The 22,225-nt window shown below is 45.9% G+C and overlaps 1 protein-coding gene across 1 annotated transcript in view; it reads left to right on the forward strand.

Annotated features, from left to right (window-relative positions):
- TRPM8 (transient receptor potential cation channel subfamily M member 8) overlaps window positions 1–21,827 on the forward strand; it is a 32,177-nt gene extending 10,350 nt beyond the window's left edge. The window contains exons 7-24 of the mRNA XM_059475938.1: window positions 178–245; window positions 3,452–3,649; window positions 4,465–4,567; window positions 5,522–5,640; window positions 6,637–6,927; window positions 7,266–7,355; window positions 7,929–8,058; window positions 9,039–9,184; window positions 9,675–9,787; window positions 10,375–10,591; window positions 13,024–13,115; window positions 13,851–13,989; window positions 14,728–14,899; window positions 15,731–15,908; window positions 17,298–17,488; window positions 19,184–19,283; window positions 20,463–20,496; window positions 21,777–21,827. Coding sequence (XP_059331921.1) covers window positions 178–245; window positions 3,452–3,649; window positions 4,465–4,567; window positions 5,522–5,640; window positions 6,637–6,927; window positions 7,266–7,355; window positions 7,929–8,058; window positions 9,039–9,184; window positions 9,675–9,787; window positions 10,375–10,591; window positions 13,024–13,115; window positions 13,851–13,989; window positions 14,728–14,899; window positions 15,731–15,908; window positions 17,298–17,488; window positions 19,184–19,283; window positions 20,463–20,496; window positions 21,777–21,827 — 2,432 coding nt within the window. The remainder of the gene's footprint in view (window positions 1–177; window positions 246–3,451; window positions 3,650–4,464; window positions 4,568–5,521; window positions 5,641–6,636; window positions 6,928–7,265; window positions 7,356–7,928; window positions 8,059–9,038; window positions 9,185–9,674; window positions 9,788–10,374; window positions 10,592–13,023; window positions 13,116–13,850; window positions 13,990–14,727; window positions 14,900–15,730; window positions 15,909–17,297; window positions 17,489–19,183; window positions 19,284–20,462; window positions 20,497–21,776) is intronic.
- Window positions 21,828–22,225: the final 398 nt, after the last annotated feature.

Consider the following 22,225-nt stretch of genomic DNA (forward strand, 5'->3'; position numbering starts at 1 on the left):
AAACCGAGTTTTTATCAAGAACAGCTGTTAGTAACTCTGGCAAAATCAACAGCAAACTAGTATTTGCATGAATGGCTTAGAAATTCTTTCATTGTACTCAGGAAAAAAAAAAGTTGTTCAAACTGCATTAATTGATTTAATATTTTGCCTTCTTTTTTCTTTTGGCATATTTCACAGAATCTAATTATGGCGGGAAGATCCCAATTGTGTGTTTTGCCCAAGGTGGTGGGAAGGAGACTTTGAAAGTAAGTTCATTTCTTTTATTTATTTCCAGGAATGACAACAGGGGCATTGCTCTGATATTGAAGACTGATTGCTCCAAAAGAAACTTGATGAAATAGAGAGTGCTGTTATTTACAGAAGCTTGCCTTGCACTTGCTACAGAAGGACCTTGTTTGCAATTTAAGCTTTTGAAGTTTGTTTCTGTTAAAATTTCTCTGCAAAGTTTCTGCCTTGGGCTGACATCCTGGAAAAGTATTGGCTGGGACAGTTCAGTTGTCTCAGTTTTTCCACACCCCAGAATGTGAAGGGACAATTAAGACCACTCAATTCCATGGGCAGGGACACCTTCCACTATCCCAGGTTGCTCCAAGCCCCATCCAGCCCAGCCTTGGACACTTCCAGGGATCCAGGAGCTTCTCTGGGCACCCTGTGCCAGGCCCTGCCCACCCTCACAGTGAATCATCTCCTAATGTAAATATAAATTTCTCCGCTTGTAGTTTAAAACCATACCCTCTTGTCCTATCACTATCTACCCATGTAAAAAGTTTCTCTCCCTGTTTCTTATAAGTGCATTTTAAATACATTTGGAGTCTAGTTTAGATCTAGAGCTGGTTTAAGTCTTGGCAGCTGAGCAGGGCAGGAGGGCTCTGCTGACTCTGACCCTTCCAAGCCTACATGGAGAAGGACCAGACATCCTCTTCAAACAGAAGACAGGCAGGAGGAGGCTGAACAGAGCAAAGAAATTCCTTGAAACAGGATGTGTAAGTGGCTCTGAGGGGAGGGGGAAAGGGAGATCCCTTCTAAATCTCTCTCAGGGTTAAAACCCAGGGTTGGTACTTGCCCATCTGCCTTGCCAGAGTGAGGATGAGTGGCCTGAGGGAGCAAAGGGACCTGCCCAGGGCTTTCAGAGTGAGGGGGTGTGGAGTCAGGCCATGTGGGAAGGGAACAGGAACAGTGAGGACAAGCTCTGACCAACTGCAGGAAGAGCTGGTTTAGCCTGTACAGAGAGCTGGATTGTGCAAGAGAGTAGGATGCTGCAAAAATAAAGCTGAAGCAGCATTATATTTATGATTTGTTTTTGTAGGTGTTATCTTGGTACTTCCTGTTCTCACCAGAGCTGTGCTGTTACTGTCAAGGTTAATAAAATTTTGCTTGTCAGGAGGATAAACAATGTGATTTCAGAGCACGATCTCTGCTACCACTGTGTTGCTGGTGTTAATCAGTTGGTCTGAATCAGTGTGTGAAATTCCAGATTGCTATCCCAGCCTCCCTGTATGTTTCCTGTGGGGTTGGCTCCATTCACATGATGAATTTTGTCTTTGCCCAGTTGTAGATAGATTCAGATGCAGTGTTAATCAGAGGTCCTGAGATGAAATGAAGCATCCAGTCAGGTTTTAGAGGAAAGCTGTGCTCAGAGGGTTGTGTTGAATATGTCCATTTCCTTTTAGCTCCAAATTGCTGATGTTTGAGAAAGGATTCGGCCATCACTGAAGGAGCTGACTGACTGCCAGGTGCTGTAGCTGTGATTTCACAGCTACAGACTTATGATTTCACATTTTTTGGAGAGACCTCAAACCCACTGTTCGGCAGTGATACATAACACAGAGTTAATAGCTGCCTGACCAGAATGAGTAAAAACCTTGTTAAATCAAATGCATAATTCCTGGCAAGAGTTTCCTCTGGGAAGTACCTGGATGATGGTTCCATTAAGGGTTCATGCCTCTCTCTTGGCTCTTTCACAGGATCATAATAACATTGAAGTTGGAAAAGATCTCTAAGATCCCATGGTCAATTTAGCACCATTATCATGTTCACCACCAAACCATGTCCTCAGGTGCTACATCCACACATTTTTTGAACACTTCAGGAATAGTGACTTCCATAAGCAGCCTGTTTCAGTTCTTGATAACTCTTTCAGTGAAGAATTTTCTGTGATATCCAACCTAAACCTCTCCTGGTGCAACCCGAGGGTGGTTTATGTCACGCCGAGTTTTTATTTCTCAGTGTGGGAAGTGCACTGAGCTATTCTGAGGTGAAGCCTTTTTTCAAGGAGTAAACTGAGTCTCTGACCAGCCCAGATGACTCAGCAGAGTCCATGCTGTGGATGTCTGTCCTTGCCATGCCTTGGTCCTGGCAGGGCTGGCCAGGAAAGGCTCCCCCTTCCTCAGCTTCTGTGGCTGGTGCATGATGACAAGAATCAGCATTAGTGAGGGAGAGGTAAAACTGCTCCAAGCTTCTGTTTGAAATTTCCCTGTGATGTAAAACATGCACTTTAGCTGAACCCTTCTTTAGAAAACCCCTTTCATCTAGCTGATAAGAAAAGCCTCCTTGCCTTTGTCAGAGACCTGCTCCAGTTGACAGGAGGAATGTGTGCACGGTTTTGATGACTGAGGTGATTTTTTTGTTTTGTTTTTGTTCTCAAGAAACTCTCTTAACTAATAGCTGTTCTGTTTTTTCAGTGCTTGGTGATAACTTGCATTGACTCCCTTTGTGCAATTTGCTGGCAGCAGCTCATGCTGTGACTCTGTTCTCAGTGTAGGGATGCAAATGAAATCAGTGTCTCCTATGGTCTTTGCCTTAATGGGTTAATGGTCCTTCCAGCACGATTCCAGCAGATTTTTGTCTTGCTGTTAATCCATGGACAATGTTGCTGTGTGAGAAATCATGTCAGTGGCTACTTGGAGACTTTCAGTAACATTAGAGTTTGATGTTCTTGTGATGCTACAGAAGTGATCTCTCTGTAAAACACTGCTGCTGCTGCCTCCAGCAGGTAAATCCAGAGCCCTTGGTCTCAGCTGAGCAATGCTGAGCCATAAAGCAGCAGTGGCTGTGGCTGGGCAGCACTGTTGTGTGACCTGAATGCCATTTCCACTTGGCTGCTGTCCTGATCTGCTGACCCACTCTCAAGCTGAGCAGCCTGGCCTAGTGGAAGGTGTCCCTGCCCATGGCAGCGGGGGGGAACAAGTTGTGCTTTGAGGTCCCTCCCAACACAAATTGCTCTGTGATTCTGTGAAAGTTTGGCAGATGGTGATTTCTGACCCCCAGTCTCTCTGGGGCTCTCACAGCCCCCTCTCATCAGATGATGATGTTTTAAAGTGTTGTCACTGGTAAAGTATCGGTGTATAACAATAAAAATACTGCTGTGGGCTGTGGGTTTCTGTTGTTCTCTAGGCTTCCTTACTCAGTAGCACTCATGCTCAAGTGCTCTCCTCTCCCTGTGTGTCCCCAGTCCATCAACGTGGCCATCAAGAGCAAGATCCCGTGTGTGGTGGTGGAGGGCTCGGGGCGCATCGCCGATGTCATTGCCAGCCTGCTGGAGGCCGAGGGCACGCTGGCCTCCTCCTGTGTCAAGGAGAGCCTGCTCAGGTTCCTGCCCCGCACCATCTCCAGGCTCTCCGAGGAGGAGACGGAGAGCTGGATCAAGTGGGTGAGTTGGTGCTGTGGGAGGAGCTGCAGGGAGCAGACGCTGCCTTCCAAGGCAGGGGTGTTGCTGTCTGGGGGTACCCACGGGCTGTGCAGGGCTCCTGGCCATGCTACACCTGTGCAGATTTAAAAAAGGAACATTCTCCATCTGCAGGGATTGGAACAAAGGCATTGTGGGGGCTGCAATCAGGTCAGCAGGTGTGTGGTGACAGGAAAGTGAATAAGGTTCCAGAAGGATCTCTTCCCTGTGGAGGGGGGAGCTGCTGAAGGCCGTGTTTGTTCCCTGTCTGGCCCCACTCTTCACAGCTTCTGCTGGGATGCCCTGGAGTGCGCCTCCTCCCGCATCAGAAATGGACAAGATTATTTGTCTTCTGTGTGCTGAAATGAAATGAACTCTACAAAGTTTCATTATGGGAGAAATTATCTGGTTTTGACAAAGCACAAGGAGCTAGAGACTGTTCTCTAACAAGCTGCTTGACATAAGTTGAAACTTGTGCTGTCAATCTTTTCTACTTTAAGAGTCACTTCTAATTACTGAGATTATATCTTCTTGTTAAAGATGATCTGCATAGGGGAATCACAGTTATTTGCTGTATTTTCAGAGGATAATTAATGTTGTCCTTTGGTGACTTTAAAATCAAGCTCATTATCTACTTCTATTTGGGTTTGTTTAAATTTGTTAAAACCCAGGACTGATGAGAAGCAGCTTTGCTATGATGTGGTGACAAATTTCTTTCTAATAGGAGATCTGCTACTAAACAGCCTTGATAGCTTTGAAACACAACTTTTCTTTTTTTTTTTTTTTTTTTTTTTTTGTAGATCAAAGAAGTCCTTGAGAGCCCTCATTTACTGACTGTGATCAAAATAGAAGAAGCTGGAGATGAAATTGTGAGCAATGCCATTTCCTTTGCCCTGTACAAAGGCAAGTAATTGTTTTTCTGAGTTTTTTTGGGGATTTAAAAATAATTGGGAGAAGGATGGCTGTTCATTCTCTAGAAGTTTCTTTAGAGCAGTGCCATCTCTCTAGAGCTAAGCTCCTGCCACAGTGTGGAGCCTGCATTCCTCTGAAGGGGTGTGGGCAGGCTGCAGCAGCAGCATGGGATCTCTCAGGGTGGGAAAGATCCAAACCAGGTAATTGGGAAGGTGTTTTGGAGAGCCCTGGGGATGCTGACAGGGCCCCACTGGGAATCCTGCAGGATCTCTCCTGTGTAGAGAGTGCAGGACTCTGAGGAGCCTGAAGGAAGTGTTGTGCTGTTCTTGGTCATGAGGTGCTCCTGGCAGCTCCTTTGTGGCCTGTCTTGGGCCATAAATACATCCCTGAGCCTCCAGCCCCCAGTTGGGAAGATGTGCATGAGTCAGGGGAAAGCCCCTTGGAAGGAGTCTTGTCCTGGCAGTGTGTCACATTCACATTCTCTGATAAAATCCCTTCGCCCAGGATTTTCTCCTGGGAAGCTGAGAAGCCTCAGAGAGAAAGGAAAACAAATTCTTATCTCATTTGCTTCTCCTGTGTTGTGCTCACATGTGGAATGTGTTTGGAGATTGTTCACCCACAGGTGATTGTTTGATTGGTTTCATGTTAATTGTTTTGACTCTTTGGCCAGTCAGGGCCAAGCTGTGTCAGGACTCTGGAAAGAGTCAGGAGTTTTCATTATTATCTTTTTAGCATTCAGTAAGTGTCCTTTCTGTATACTTTAGTATAGTATAGCATTCTTTAATATATTTTAGTGTTATAAAGTAATAAATTAGCCTTCTGAGAACATGGAGTCAGATTCATCATTCCCTCCTTTGTCTGGCAACCCCAAAATACAGTAGTAGTGTGAGAAGCAGAGATAATAAATATGGCTGGCCTTGACCAGGGGTTGTTCCTGCTCTGCAGCTTTCAGCACCAACGAGCATGACAGGGACAACTGGAACGGGCAGCTGAAGCTGCTGCTGGAGTGGAACCAGCTGGACCTGGCCAGCGACGAGATCTTCACCAACGACCGAAACTGGGAGGTACAGCCCCCTCTGAGTGAGTGCAGGGGCTCTGGGGAGGGACTCAGCCCAAGAGGAGCCCCCCTGTCCCAGCACCTCAGCCTCTGTGCCCAGAGTGTCTCCTGCTCCTGCACTGACTGTCACATGCCATTCAGCCTGGAGAAGAGGAGGTCACACCTCCTTGGGAGCTGCTGCTTCCTCACGAGGGGCAGCTCCCCTCTCTGCTGTGACAGGGACAGGACCTGGGGAGCAGCTGGAGCTGTGTCAGGGGAGGCTCAGGCTGGATATTCTTCCCCCAGAGGGTGCTGGCATTGCCCAGGGAATGGGCACAGCCCTCAGGCTGCCAGAGCCCAAGGAACATTTGAACAATGCTCCCAGGGGTGCACAGGGTGGGATTGTTGGGCTGTCTGTGCAGGGCCAGGGGTGTCAGACTTGGTGATCCTTGCAGGTCCTTCCCAACTCGGGGTATTCCATATCCATGAATGATAGTTTTGGATCATTCCAAAATGATCCATTGTCGCTCTGTTTTTTTAAGTTCTTCTAAGCCTTCTGATGTTTACATTCTAGTAATGAACTTTCTCACACACGTTATATAAATAGCTTATTGTTTTGCATTCTTTTATGGAGGAGGAGAAATTTGATGGACTGTTGGTTTGTCCAGTGTCATTGGAGAGATGGCACTGTGACCCTCCAATCCACTGTCACTTTTGGAAATTGATAAATCTTGGAGTCAGAAAATAAAAAGACCCTTTTTACCTTGGAAAGAGCAATGAGTCTGCATCGTGTTTTGTGTCCTATAGTGACAATCCATCATTCCATGATGATCCATTGAACCATCAGTGGTTGCAAAGGTGATGTGCCCATGCCAGAAATGCTCTGGGCCATCCAGCCAAGGCAACTGTGTACAGAAAAAAACCTGATTCTGATGAAGATGTGACAGTGACCGTGTGTCAGGCCTTAGATAAGGTGCACATGTCTCACGTGATCCCCAACATTTGCTTTTCCATTCCTGCCCAGTCTGCAGACCTGCAGGATGTGATGTTCACAGCCCTGGTGAAGGACAGGCCCAAATTTGTCCGGCTCTTCCTGGAGAACGGCTTGAATCTGCGCAAGTTCCTGACCACAGAGGTCCTGAGGGAGCTCTACACCAACAACTTCAGCAGCCTGGTGTTCAAGAACCTGCAGATTGCCAAGAACTCCTACAACGATGCCCTCCTCACCTTCGTGTGGAAGATGGTGGAGGATTTCCGCAGAGGTTTCAAAAGATACTACAAGAACAGCAAGGATGAGATGGAGATTCAGCTCTCAGTGAGTGATGAGCAGTTGGATCCTGCTCTGAGTGAGGTTCTCTGGCTGCAGTGGTTAAAGCAGCAAGTGCCTTTTACACAAATATTCTTTAGTACCAGCTTCAGGAAAAACAAGGAGGCTGATTCTTCCTTGTCAAACACAAGCTTTAATAGAAACATCAAATATAGCCTAACTCACCGTAGTGTGTTGCAAGCGGCAGAGAGCTGAGAGAAGGGATTGGTGTGGTGGCTGTGAAACAAAGAAAATACAAAAACAGGAGAGTCCATGCTCAGATTTGTTCCAGTTGAAAACATTTGGTGATTTCAGGCCTGAATACTTGCTCTCTCTTCCAGGAGGAGTGTCCTATCACAAGGCACCCATTGCAAGCTCTGTTTATTTGGTCAGTTCTTCAGAACAAGAAAGAGTTGTCCAAAGTCATTTGGGAGCAAGTGAGTTCTCCTTTATTTCTCTTTGCAGGCAGTGCACTGGGGTTTTGTGTCTTTGGTTCTTTGGCCTTTGAAGGCTCCACATCCAGCTTCAAACACAACACCACAAGAGATGATTGCTAGATGACTCTCAGTAGGTTTTATATTGCCCATTTTGTGTCTGGGTGTGGACTTGATACTTTGATTTCCTAAGGCTGTGTGTGAGTCAGGAGTCCACATCCACTGTTTCTTGTTATCTGTGCCTGACCTGGGATGCTGAGCTCCTGCCCATTCCAAAGCATGGATGGGTTCTGACTCCAGGGGTTTGATTGAAATCCAACTTCTAATTTGGAACAGTAATTGAATGGTTGTAGAATCAAATAGATCATTCTGGACTGGGAACTGAGAAGGTGCAAAATGGAGAATAACTTTTAAAGGATTCTACCTGGTGTAGTGGAAGGTGTCCCTGCCTGTGGCAGGGGGTTGGGATGAGATAAACTTTAAGGTCCTTTCCTACCCAAATCATTGTGGTTTCAGGGTTCTATGATCATGTTCCCTTCTCAGAGGGATGTGCATGACTTCACTCTCTCTCCACAGACCAGAGGCTGCACTTTGGCAGCCCTGGGGGCCAGTAAGCTCCTGAAAAGCATGGCCAAGGTGAAGAATGATATAAATGCTGCTGGTGAGTCCGAGGAACTGGCTAACGAGTATGAGACAAGAGCAGTAGGTAAGTGCCTGCTCTGTGAGTCCTTTAGAAACTTAGTGGGAAGGGTCAGAGACCAGGGAATCAAAAACTAGAAACCCCACATTAAATAAATTTTTCCTTTATGTCAACCTGTGGTTTTACTGCTTGGAAATTCCTTCCACACCATTTGTTCCCAGTAGAAATTTTGTGCCCTGTCTTAAGAGCTTGGCTTCAAAAGGTGGATGTTGTGAAGTGGCCTTTTTTTGGGGTGGAGAATTTCTTTTATGGGGAAGAAAAGCTACTTAGCTCCACTGGCAAGGCTGAAGAAGGATGCCCACAAACAGGAAGGAGAATATGGAAAAGGGGAAACTTTCCTAATGAATACTGGTTGGGAAAAAACACTCTTCAGATTTGTGGGAGTACTTCTGGGAGTGAAAACAAGTTGCAGGTAAAAAGTAGATTGATTGTTCTGTGACTTTATAAGGACCAGCTCAAGGCCATGCTGGAAATATATTGCTTGTTTCCAGAGTTTTCTCTTATTCCACAAAGCACAAACTGCTTAAATAGACCTTTTAAAAGGTATCTACATCCCTCAGGCCTGATGATTTAGCAAGACACTAAGGAGTGAACAATGCATTTCCCAGGGAAAAAGCATCAGATTCTGACTATTTCAACCCTACTGTTAATTTTGGACTGACTATAATTCATCAGATCAGTGCCAAGCAGAATTTAAGAAAAGAGGATGAATCAAATAGATTTACTGAGTCATTTAAGGAGAAATTCACATTTTTTACTCAATTTTTTAGTGCAGAACTAAATGCTCTCTCTGCGATTTAGTGTTACAGTTTTCCATCCAGGCTCAAACTCTGTATGAAAAGTTGAAGATGTGCAAGTGAGGTTGTAAAGTGATTTCAGCACAGTCATTCTGCAGTGCTGAAAATGTGACATCACAAATATTACACTAAAGATATTTGCACCCAAGTTGGTGGGAAATTGAAGTTGGAGCTGCCTCTTCCTTGCAGAGCTGTTCACCGAGTGCTACAGCAACGATGAAGAGCTGGCTGAGCAGCTGCTGACTTATTCCTGTGAAGCCTGGGGAGGCAGCAACTGCCTGGAGCTAGCAGTGGAGGCCAGGGACCAGCAGTTTATTGCCCAGCCAGGTGTGCAGGTAATGGCTGTGAGGGAAAGGTGTGCAGGTCACTGTGGCTCTTGTGCTCTAACAGGGGCTGTTGGCTCCTCTACCCACAAATGTAAATCAGGAGGGGAAAAAAAATCTTGGCTTGGGGCTATAAATCATAATGAAGTGGATAATAAAGGCTGCCTGAAGTGATTTCTGCTCCTGGCTTGCACAGAGTGGGTGTAATGCCCAGCATGGATGAGCATTGCACAGAATGCAGTGGTTTATGAGTGTTTTATCAATCAGGTCAAGTCCTGCTCAGCCTCATTTTTAACTCCTCATCACATAGATGGAGAATGGCTGCCCTAAGAAGCCAGCATTGCTGAGACCTTTCTGGTTTGTTGCAACAGAAATCTCTAGTATTTTGATTGAAATATCAAAGTTTGGGGTTTATTTTTATCAAATCAAATGTTCTAAATAGCATTCTTAGGTGATTTTGTTGCTGTTAGCACAAATGAGGATGTTTCCTTCTTCCCTGCAGAATTTCCTCTCCAAGCAGTGGTATGGAGAGATTTCAAGAGACACAAAGAACTGGAAGATTATACTGTGCCTGTTCTTTTTCCCTTTAATAGGCTGTGGTTTCATCTCATTCAGGTAATCAACTGACTTTTCATCAGTGGGAAAACTTTCCAGAGGGAAAGCAAGTTAATTAATTGTAGAATCTTAGGGCAAGTCAGGCTGGGTGGAGATCATCCCATCCAACCCTGTGCTCAGACAGGGTCAGCTGGACTGTGGACTGTGCCCAGTTTTGGATCTCTCCAAGGGTGGAGACTCCACAGCCACTCTGGGGAAGCTCTTCTAGTGTTCAGTCAGTCTTAGATGAAGGTATTAAAAAGCCAAATGAGCTTTTGACAGTTTGTGTTTCACTCTGATCTAGGATTTAAGATCACAGAATCACAGGATGGTTTGGGTGGGAAGGGACCTTAAAGCTTATATTGTTCCAGCCCCTGCCATGAGCAGGGACAACATCCACTATCCCCGGTGACTTCAAGCCCCATCCAAGCTGGAAGATTACCAGTTTGCTGGAGTGCCTGAGGGTAGTGGGTGCAAGATGTCTTTACCTCTGAAGTAACATCCTGAGCTAGACCTTGCACCCTTTGCTCTTTCTCTTTTAAGAACACAGATGTTTCCAGGCATTAAAAGCTATGCTTTGAGACCTTTTCCCTCTTTTAATTCCTCAGAAAAAAGCCTGTGGAGAAGAGTAAGAAACTCTTCTTGTATTATGTGTCTTTCTTCACCTCCCCCTTTGTGGTCTTCTCCTGGAACGTCATCTTCTACATCGCTTTCCTGCTGCTCTTCGCCTACGTGCTGCTGATGGATTTCCAGAAGGAACCCACGGCCCTGGAGATCATCCTCTACGTGCTGGTCTTCATTCTGCTTTGTGATGAAGTGAGACAAGTAGGCAGCTCCTGCAAGCCCAGAGAGCTTAGTGTTAGAGCCACAGCCCTGCGGCTTTTCCCCTCCAGGGCAGTGCAGGTGCTCAGGGGAGCCATTTCCCAGCAGAGCTGCTCAGGGCTCACTGAGGGTTTTTTCCTCTGGTGTTTAATTCCTGTCTGTGCACCAAGAGGATGATGATGCCAGTGCAGATGTTCCCCAGGAATGCCTGGCTTGCCAAGCTAGTTGGTAATAAAGGGTTAAATTTAGCACATTTATCTTGGTGCAGAGCTTTAGATTAATCATTTAGATTAGCTTTAGATTAAGTCGTGCCTGCCTCCCTTCCCTACATTCCACCCCCTTTATTTTTTATTTTACCAGTAAGCTGCATACCTTTGTGCATTTCTATTTAGCTTTTAATCATCTGTACAGTTTTTGGTGGCTCATTGCAGACTCAGGGACCAGCTGTGATGTGGGAACAGCATGTGGGGCTGCCTTTATAGGTATCTTCTCCTCACTTCACATGGAATCTAGTGGGTTTTGGGCAAGCTGCTCTCTGCCAGTCTGTGGCCAGAGCAGTGGGAGGATGCCGGGGCAGTCAAAAGAGCAAAGAGCAGTGGGTCTGTGGGTTTGGTGCTGCTTTCTGACTCTGCTGAGTCCCCTCATGAGTGTTTGTGGGTGATCTGCTGGATCATCCCACCCTGCAATAATATTTTTTAACTTGAGCTCAGATGACATTTCTGATGCTGCTGTTACTGTGGTGTTTTCCCTTTTTAATAGTCAAGGTGGAACCCTGTTTATGGCAACTTTACTTGCTAAGAAAATGGGGGAAAAGTAAAAGACTTTTTTTTTTTTTGCCATGAAAACACTAATGGAGTGTTTGTTTCTGCTGATTTAGGTTCTGGTGTCTCTGGACCTGTCCTTGCACGTCCTGTGTGCACTCAGCAAAAGTCCTAGGGAAAACCTTAGGGATAGAAACCTTATTTTCCTATCAATGTCCCTTTTTCTTACTACCCTGAGCATGTAGAACTGCTGCAATTCTCTTTAGTAAGGGGATTGCAGTAGCCAGGCAGTACCAATTTGGCAGTGGAGGCAGCTAAATTTGAAGATTTCAAGTTATCTGCAGACAGTGTTCTGGCTCCTGAGGAGGAGAAATGGAGCAGAAAAGCAGAGCAGTGTCCCAGTCCTCTAAACTTCTTGGGGAAATTCCTCCCTGGCTTCCCCTGAGATAGACCATGTGTGCATTGCTCTAACTCTGCATCAAAATTGGGTCTGTGTCCTTTGTATTTAAAGAAATAAAAGAACAGGGGTCTCTTAGATGGTGCTTTTACATCCAAAGCAAGTAAGAGCAGCTTGCCAGGGGTCCCTGCAGTCAGATACCCAGTCCTGGAGAGAAATCAGCCCTTGGTCTGGAGCAGTCTCTGAACTGTAAGGCACTGGCTCAGCCCTGCTTTCACTTCTGGTGCTCCCGGGGATTTGTAAGTAGCTGGAGCTCTCCCAGTCCTGTTTAGAGCCCTAGGGAAACTGGAGAGGCCTTTTCCCTGCTGCTTCCTTAGGCACATGGAGGTAGCCTCCAGCCAGGTGAGTGGGTGCACTGGTGGGGTGTGAAGGAGAGCCCTGTTTTCTCCTGTGGAGGAGGAATTGGGACAGAACCTCTGTGCACTTCACAGCAGTAGGAACTGCTTGGCATTTGGAGAACTGCACCTCAGTCCCAGATGTTTTGTTTGATTTAGGGAGCTACTGGGCAGAGACAGCACCTAGGAGAAAACTCCCTTTGATTTCTGTTTGTTTCCCATAGAAGCAGTAAGGGCAGAATTGCCTTCCTTGGATATGCCAGTTAGAGATTCACTGAACAGTACTCTCCAAAACTTTTATTATTTCAGTAAAAATTGAAATTCAAAAGAATTATGATTGGGAATGCAGTTTATTTCTCCAGGCCTGGCAGAGGTTTGTCCTGGTGAAGCTTCTTGTCCTCATGAGTCACCTCTGAATTGACTCCTGAGGTTGGTTCTTGCACAGATCCAGGATCTGTGGGGATCCAGGCTGCTGTGCCAGTCTGTCTGGGAATGAGCAGGGATTCTCACTAGACCTGCAATTCAAAAATAGAGAGCTCTGTAGTTAAAAGAATAAATTAAATCTGCATCTTGGATCCAAAGCATGTGCATGTAGCTGGGGGCAGATCAGTCAATGATCTCTGTGAAGGGAGAGAAGCCAGGATGCATCAGCTACCCCTAAACTGTGACCCCCCTCCCCTCTGCAGTGCTTCCTGGGTCACACCAAGACCCAAAAAACCAGCTTGCCAGTAACTTGTGGCATTGCTGGACACACTAAACCCTTCTTTCTGGGGAAACTGAAAGCCATCTGAACTCTGGTGTTATCTGTTGTGTGACAAAAAGGTAATTGGGCAAGGAAACTGTCCTGTGTGGAGGTTACTTTCTGTTCTTTTTCCTTCCCAGTGGTACATGAACGGCAGCAAGTATTTCTCAGACCTGTGGAATGTTATGGATACCCTTGCAATCTTCTACTTCATAGCAGGGATTGTGTTCAGGTGAGTAGTGCCTTCTCTTGTGTCCATCTTACAGCTTTACTTCTCTTCCTTGGTGGGTTTTGACTACAACCTGCAATGAAATTCTGGGGAGCAGTCTGTTAATGAAATTCCCTTTATGAAGGCCCCAAATACTGACCAAAAAAAAAAAAAGTCAGGGGATCTTTAGGATTTTCTGTGGCTCCTGTTACTGGCTATTTAGTATGACCACGTGGGCCTTGCATTATATTTAAGAGGACTGTGATTGTCCCTGCAGCAGCCTAACAATGTCATTATCTCCCAAAGCTGTTCTACACGATGGGGTCAGTTAAAAACCATGGCAAAGAAATGATGGAATCACATTTTCCAAAGGAATTGTTCAGTCAGCTGTAACTAAGTCCTTGTTGCCTCAGGGCAGTGGAGCAGTTGTTGCACTGTGGTGGTTTCACAGGGCTGTGGGAGTAGCTCCAGGTACAGATTTCTGTGCTGTTAATGGCTTTAAGGGTAAGAGAAGAAATAAGAGAAGAAATGAGCAGGGATATGATGCATGTCAGGAAGGAAGGGTGTAAACAGAGTGTGCATTAACCATCTCTGTCACCTGTCATTAGATGTGGGAGGCCATGGGGCCCTGCATAGCTGTGCTCTGCTTTCCAATTACTCACCTTCCACTCTCCATTTCAATGTTTCTGTGTGGTTTTACCTGATTTCTGCATGATTCACCTAAGGCTTCTCTTTGTTTTCTTCTGCTGTCTCCATCAGGCTTCACTCTGATGAAAGCTCTTGGTATTCCGGGAGAGTAATTTTCTGTTTGGACTACATAGTTTTTACCCTGAGGCTCATCCACATTTTCACTGTTAGCAGGAATCTAGGACCCAAAATTATTATGCTGCAGAGGATGGTAAGATTCTGGCAGCTATTCAAGAGAGTCTGAATAAATGATGTGACACTTTTTTTCCCTTCCCTCTTAAGAGCAAAATCACCATGTTCTGATGATGGCAGCAGTTAAATCTGCTAAACAGGATGAATTAAGATTTAAATGGGATCTAATTAAGAGCAGGGCATTTTTCTGTGTCAAGAGAGAGAATAAGGATCAGGCTGAAGAACAGAAGAGGAAATTTGCTTTCTGGTAGCTTTTGTCTTCCACACCTCAAATGTTTCAGCAGTATTTCTATTGCTCCCATGAGTATTCCCCAAACAAGACAGTGATGATAGAGGGTACAGGGGGAGGATTTTGGTCCTCCACTGCATCCATCACACGAGTACCTAAGGAAGAGGGTGGTGAAGATCCTCTCATACAGTGCTAGAAATTCATGAAACCATTGGCCAGAGTGTCTGTGCTGTAAATGCTGGCTGGAAGCCATCCAGAGTGGCATTTCCAGAAGCTTTCATCTCACAGGGATAAGGTGAGCCACAGTCCTTTTTACCTGGTTCTGGCTTTTGTGGAGCCTGTGTGATGCCAGGGGGATATCCTGTGTTCCAAAACATGCCTTGCTTTTGTGGTTGCATAAATATGTTTGAAGTTCTCTGAATGGGAGCAGTCAGTTGCTACCACGTGTGTTGGTGAAAAGAGGAGCAAAAAGCCATCCATGTGTGGATGCAGAGGGGCACTGATTGCTGCCTGTTGTCCCTTTTTCAGATGATAGATGTCTTCTTCTTCCTCTTCCTCTTTGCTGTGTGGATGGTGGCCTTTGGTGTGGCCAGGCAAGGCATCCTGAGGAAGAATGAGCACCGCTGGGAGTGGATCTTCCGCTCGGTCATCTACGAGCCCTACCTGGCCATGTTTGGCCAGTACCCTGATGATATTGATGGTATTTGCCTTCTGGGGGTCTCTCCTGGCTGGGTCAAAGGCTCTGTCCTCCTAAATGTTGTCCAGACTGTGCTGGCCCCTTGCCTCCAAGTCTAAAGAGGAGCAGGGATGGAGGGATGAGGGCAGGAGCTGGGGCTGGGCCCATGTCTTGGTTTGGAAAGACAGGAGTCTGCTAAGGAAGGCAGGAGCCTCCCCTGAAATGGAAAATGTAAAACCACCCCTCCCTTTTCTGAATTGCTATAAATTTTAAATTAAGGGGTTCTCAGGCAAAAATATGGGAGTAGGGAATAACAGTTCTTTAATAGGGAAGAAGATAAAAAGATAAACAATGCAGTAAACTAAAACACTGAGAGTCAGAACCCAGCCTGACACCCTGTGGGTCAGGGTGTTGGTAGCAGTCCCATTGGAATTGTGGCTGCAGCCCTCCTGCAGTGTCAGGAGTGGTTCTGTTGGAGCAGGGATCCGGTAGAAGGGTGCAATCTTCCTCTGAAGATCCAGGGGAAGAGAGCAGCCGTTCCTCTGGGAAATCCAGTGGAGAAAAGCCCTGCTGGTGTTCCAGAGCCTCCACATTATATCCGGGTAGGAATGCTTGGCTCTCCCCTCTGGGCTCACATCTCCCAGTGGGATGCCGTAGTTCTCATCAGCCATGCAGTGACATTCAATAGCCTCTTATCAGCAAATGTCCCCCCAGTTGTGGAAGAGATAAGGAAAACTGCCCACTTAACAGAAGAGAACTGCCATGCAGATGGCAAACGGAACACAATTTGCTTGGCAATCCAGGACAGCCCAGCAGAACAGGAGCTCACTGTTTGCTCTCCCCTCTCTCTCTGAGGTACCACCTACAACTTTGACCACTGCACCTTTTCTGGGAACGAGTCCAAGCCCCTGTGCGTGGAGCTGGATGCCAACAACCAGCCCCGCTTCCCCGAGTGGATCACCATTCCCCTGGTGTGCATCTACATGCTCTCCACCAACATCCTCCTGGTCAACCTGCTCGTGGCCATGTTCGGGTGCGTACCCCAGGGGCCCTCCCGGCCACCCCCGCACTGGCATTTCCCTGGGAAAGGGAGTGCACTGCTGGAAAACAGCAGGAAGCCTCCCCTTGCCTCTGCATCTGTCCCTGCAGCCTGGGGGAGCTGGTGCAGTGTCCTGGGGAGGGACTGCTGCTTGTCCTTGGCCTCCACCTCTGAGCATCCTCTGAGCTGGGGGCTTGGTGTGAACCCCCGTGGGTCACACAGGGGTGATGCTGGGTCAGGGCCTGGCCAAGTGTGAGCTGCTGCCCCAGTGACCTTGCTGGAGTGAGTAAATGAGTTATTCTCACCCTTCTGTCCCAGTGACCTTGCTAGAGCAGAGTCAAGGAGTTATTCTCACTCTTCAGGACTCTATGGTTTTATTAACCTGAACTTGCTCCTGTGGTTGAGGCCTTGCTGGGTTCATACAGTGCTTTGTGCCATGGATTTGATCCATGCCTGGAATGTCCTTAATACCTCTACTACAAATCTTAGGATCTTTTAAATTTTTTGTTAGTGTTCTAGGTTTAGATTTACTTGTTTTGTTTTTTTTCCCCCTAAGAAGGGAGTTATCTGCTCAGTTAATAAGACACAATATCTTGTGAAGAAGCATCCTGTTCTCATGTGTTTAGGCTGCAAGAAGATTGCTTAGAGCTGAGGTAGTAAAAGTACATGGAGCATTTTCTTCCTATTCAAATTTTTTCCAGTTTATTTGTAACTTCAAGGGGTTTTTTTTTCCTACTGTCTTAGTTCCACCCATTTGCAAATTACTAAGAAGGAGAACAAGCTAAATAACCTCCTAGCCAATAAATGAATGATTGGGGCCCTAACATCAGAAGCTGCTGGGATGAGTCCAGAGGAGAGTCTCCAAGGGCTGGAGCCCCTCTGTTCTGGAGCCAGGCTGGGAGAGGTGGGAGTGCTCACCTGGAGAGGAGAAGGCTCCAGGGAGAACTCAGAGCCCCTTCCAGGCCCTAAAGGTCTCCAGGAGAGCTGGAGAGGGACTGGGGACAAGGCACGGAGGGACAGGACACAGGGAATGGCTCCCACTGCCAGAGGGCAGGGAGGGATGGGATGGGATATTGGGAATTGGGAATTGTTCCCTGGGAGGGTGGGCAGGCACAGGATGCCCAGAGTAGCTGTGGCTGCCCCTGGCAGTGTCCAAGGCCAGGTTGGATGGGGCTTGGAGCAACCTGGGGTGGTGGAAGGTGTCCCTGCCCATGGCAGGGATGGATTGGGATGAGCTTTAAGGTCCCTTCCAAGCCAAACCACTCTGGGATTCTGTGACTATAAAACCATGCCCTGGTACAGTAGAGGAGTGCTCTGTTCTTGGCTCTGCTGCAACTCTTTGGTGAATAACTCATGCTGGGTGTGTTCTCTCTTTACCACCAGCTACACGGTTGGATCAGTGCAGGAGAACAATGACCAGGTGTGGAAGTTCCAGCGTTTTTTCCTGGTGCAGGAATACTGCAGTCGCCTGACCATCCCCTTCCCCTTTGTCATCTTTGCCTACATATACATGGTGCTGAGGAAATGCTTCAAGTGCTGCTGTAACAAGGAAAGCAAAGAGCCATCCATTTGTTGTGAGTTGGATTTTTCCTTGTTGCCCAAGGAACCTTGGATTTGGCCCTTGTTGCCCAATGCAGCAAGTGCATTGCAGATCCTCCATGGCATCCTGTGCTTATTCCAGGCATTTTGTGCTCCCCTGGGAAATTTCCAAGGGCCATGTAGACCTCTGTCATGCAAATCCACTGTGCTGCTGGAAACCTCTTCAGTAGGATTCAAGTTTTCAAGTGAGATTTATCCAGTGCTCTCTTGTCCAAACCATTTCGATGTAGAATTGCTTTGTGTGTGTAAATGATTAAGACTTCAGATTAATCCCAACTCTTTAGGGCTGCCTGTGCTGTTTCCCAGCCTTGCAAGGTTTTTTGTAATTCATCCTGCTTGCTAGGAATGACAGAAAGAGAATAAACAGTTTCCATGTAGCCAAACGAGCAAACCACCTCAAAAATTGCAAGTCAATTCTTGAGCTATTTCTCCTTTAATTTCTCTGTCAGAGGACACAGATAGGAATTGTTTTAACAAGCTTTCCCCCCATCTCTCCTGCAAATGTAGTGTTTTCTCAGCTGAGAGAGCATAAGTTGAGTTAATTGACAGGCCTGTTCCCATTCATCAGCAATCTGCCTGTTGCCCTGCAGCAGAAGCTGGATTTGTTACCAGTTTAGGAGGAAGAGCCTGCTTTGGGCTGTCCAAATTGCTTAGCACTAAATCACTTTGGCTGTCCAGATTGCTGTGTGGATTCCTCGCTGGGGAAGCTGTTGGATGGCAGAAATTCCTGCTCAAATGATGCACAGTGGATGCTGCAGCTCTGAAAGAATGGGAGAGTTAATTAGAGCCAGAAAATGATTGTGGTTTTGCTGATGATAGGACCTGAGAACTGTGTGGAGGAAGCACATTGATGTATTGACTGTTGTAAAATCCTGCCTTCTCATTTAACTCTTATGGAAATGATTGGGATTTGGGTGCTTATGTGTTTCTTGGAATGTAGGAGAACAGCTGAGGGGTGTGTGAGCTCCGAGGAGCACTGGGTGGAAGAAAGGGACTTCAGCTTCTTTTGTCTCAGTTAATTTTATTTTTTACTTTAAACCCCTGTGGTTTACCCTATCCTCCTGGAACATGATAAAATGCTGAAGTATTACCTTGGAGGGCTTTGATGCCTCAAAGTGGGCTCCTCTGTATCAATTCTTGAATTCACAGCACCACCACAAAATGCTTCTTAGAGAAGACAATTCTTCATCATTCTGGAGGGTTTCAGTTCAGTGAAAAATCCTACATTGTAGTTCTTAGAAGTGTTACTCTTAATGACCCAATGTGGGATAATATAGAAACAAATGGAAAGCTCAAACCCAGATGGGAACTTGCTAGAATGTCCTGTACCTGCTGAAGCAGAGGCACCTGTGTTAACCAAGACTCAGAGAATCCAGAAAGACTTTTGGAGCTTGTAAGGTTGGGGAGGAGGGGGGTGTTTTGTGTTTGTTTGGCAGGTTTGGGGTTTTATGTTTGCTCATATTTTGCATTTTTAAGTGACTCTGGTTGCCAGGAGCATTCAGTGCAAGGTGTTGGTGTCACATCTGTCAGGGGTGGGCAGTGGGGCTGTGAGTGCTCAGGATGTGGGGAAGGGAATCATTAACCTCAGAATCCACGCACTGACCCAACCTTTTTGCACCTTGGCTTTGGAAAGACAAATTAAGTGTTTTTTCTTCAAATACATTTGCCAGGCTCGAGAAATGAGGACAATGAAATCCTGGCATGGGAAGCTGTCATGAAGGAAAATTACCTCGTCAAAATCAATACAAAAGCAAATGATTCATCAGAAGAGTAAGCCTGCCCATCTTTGTCTTCATTCTCTTAATTTTCTCTTGAACATTTCTAGTGAAGGCAAGTTTTCAGCAGCTCTAAATGTTTACAAATTAATGAGTAAGTAAGCAATCTCAGCATAAACATGCTTTTTATTCCTAAAGTGAAATGGTGCTTTTTTGTCTGCTGAAGAGAAGAAAAATGTCTTCCCATGGTGTTTTGAGATCTCATCATGGGAAGCAGTGCCACAGCTGACTCTTGCTGTAGCATTAGTTTAGGTTGGATATTAGGAAAAAGTTCTTTATGGAAAGGGTTGTCCAGCCTGTCCAGCCCTGGAATAGACTGCACAGGGCAGTGGTGGCACTCCCACCTCAGCGTGGGGATTTAAAAGCTTTGTGGATTTGGCACTTGGGGACACAAGTTAGTGGTGGGATTGGTTGGACTCAATCTTTTCCAACCCAGATAATTCCATGGTTATACATTTAGCAGAGAATGTTTGCCATTGGATTTGGAATCTGATGTTCCCACAGCAGTAATCCAGATGGAGATGTGTACTTAGTCTGGAAGGCCTCTGAGGAGGGAAGATGATCTTTAGAATCATGGTATTTGGAGGTTGGACACTTAGACTTGGATGTTTCTTTTACTGCCAACTCATGGAAACATTATCTTTGGGATCTGTCTCACTGTTTTCAGAGTAATAGTACAAGAGAAAAAAGAAACAGAAAGAAAGGAAGAAAACAGAGCACTGCTAGAGAGCAAAACCTGCTCTGTATGATTGCTTAACTTTGCTAACTTCTGACAGCTTGAGTATTTCCCTTAATCAGAGAGAGCTGTTAGGAATGGGCAAGAAAAACCAGACCCTTCCTATCCGTGCGCATGAACATTGCTGTCCCCAAATAAGTGTTTAGTTAAGACTACCCAGAGACATGCAGCATTGGATAAGAAGCCAAACAAATACCAAAACCATCTCCTCGGTACTGGAAGCAAAAGTGTCTTGAGAAGGAAAATGGAATAGCATCCTACTACTAATAATAATTTGCATATTAGTTCATTTACTTTTACTAAAAATGATGCCAGTCACGTGCAGCCCTGCCTCCCTGGGAGGATGGAACCCTGGGGGAGATGGGATGTGGTAATTGGCCAAGTTTTCCTTGGTATTCAGACTGATCCCTTTGCTCCGTGTTCTCCTTCTGCTTCTAGGATGGTGCATCGATTTAGACAGCTGGATGCAAAGGTACTTCTGTCCCAGACTGCTCTGGGGAATGTGATTCTCTCTGGTGAACAGGGGGTGTGCCATGGCAAGGAAAATGAGCTCCCAGAGTTGTGTGCAGTCTTTGTCACTGTCCCCAGGACCCCATTTTAACTGGGCTTTTTTACCATGGTGCTTTGATTGCATGGACAGGAACGTGTATGGTGTGTAGAGATTAGGACAAGAGGGAATGGGTTTGAACATAGAGCAGGTAAAGATGGGATAATGGTAAGAAATTCTTGGCTGTGAGGGTGGGCAAGCCTGGCACAAGGTGCCCAGAGCAGCTGTGGCTGCCCCTGGATCCCTGGAAGTGCCCAAGGCCAAGTTAGATGGGTTGGAGCAGCCTGTGTCCGTGCCCACAGCAGGGGTGGAACACAATGAGCTATAAGGTCCCTTCCAACCACAAGAGCTTCATATTGTGAAGGAAAATGAAACAAATGAAACAGAAAGACACTTGCTGGAGGAGTGTTTCTCAGTATTCCTTGTGGGATGGAATAAAATAAAAGTAATTTCCGCCTTAAACTGCAGCATTCAGCTGTGTAACAGGCCCATGAAACACCAATGGGAAGAAGGGGTGTCACACACCTGGAATGTCCCCTTCCCAAGGTGTCTGTCAATTTTAGCTTCTGGTGCTGTTGGCATTGGGTAATTAAGCAATAGAAAGCTACCAATCTGCCAGAGAGCACATTACGAGAATTGCCATACAAATAATCTTTTTATGACTGTGATGCTGAAAAGACATTCACAGTGGGTATTTTCTGAGGCTTGACTGAACAATCTATTTGGCCTCTGAAGTGGGGAGTGGCTTTGACATGAAGCACAGACTTTTGAGAAGCTCACAGGTGAAAAGAGCCAGGTATACTTCAGAATACATATTTTGGTTGCTGTCAAATAATTTAGATTACAAAATTATAGTTTGCTTCCCAAGACTGAAAGGGAAGTGGTGAGCCAGTCTGTGGCTAGTGATGCTGCTCTTGAAACTGAAAAGAGATCCTCCTAACCTTAATTCCCTCCTGAAAAGAAATACCCATCTGCTTCTCTCTTCTGGTAACTGCTGGTTAACTCACTGAAATACAGAGGCATCAGGACTTGCTGCATTAATTGCCCTGATGAACATTGTAATTGGGAGTGTCCTCTCCAGCACTCTTGCATTTGGTGCAATACTTGAAGAGGCAATTAGTCATTACTTCCTTTTCTCATTAGCATTGCTTTCCTTCAGCTAGATAGACTTTACCAAAATAACCTCCTTCTTCTTTTTTTTAAAGCTCTCTGATTTGAAAGGCCTTCTGAAAGAGATTTCCAGTAAAATTAAATGAGTGCAGCTGAAATCCAAGAGCAGCTACTGGAGCAGGGTAAGCCCTCTTTACATCCATTCTCTGCCTTGAAAAAGCCTACCAGAATTTGTGGTGTTCAGTTGGTGTGTCTTTGGAAGAAGAGCTAGTATTAATTGTCGATGCTTGTATTCATATTGTCTGATACTGGGAAAGAAAGGAGACCAGAATTCTGTTCCTCATTTGTGTTTTTCTTTCTGAAAAATACAGTTTTCCATCTGGGGTTTCTATCAATTTTGGCACTGTTTAAAATACCTTGTTTTGCTCACTTCTCTTTGAAAAACTGTGACTAACCCAAGGTCATTTCAGTTGTCTTTGTGTTGGAGGGCCTCAGCACAGGGCTGCTGTGCTGGATCCTCTACCCTTGGTACCTTTTAACTCTG

Source organism: Ammospiza nelsoni, chromosome 7, assembly GCF_027579445.1.
Source record: "Ammospiza nelsoni isolate bAmmNel1 chromosome 7, bAmmNel1.pri, whole genome shotgun sequence".
Classification (NCBI taxonomy): Eukaryota; Metazoa; Chordata; class Aves; order Passeriformes; family Passerellidae; genus Ammospiza; species Ammospiza nelsoni.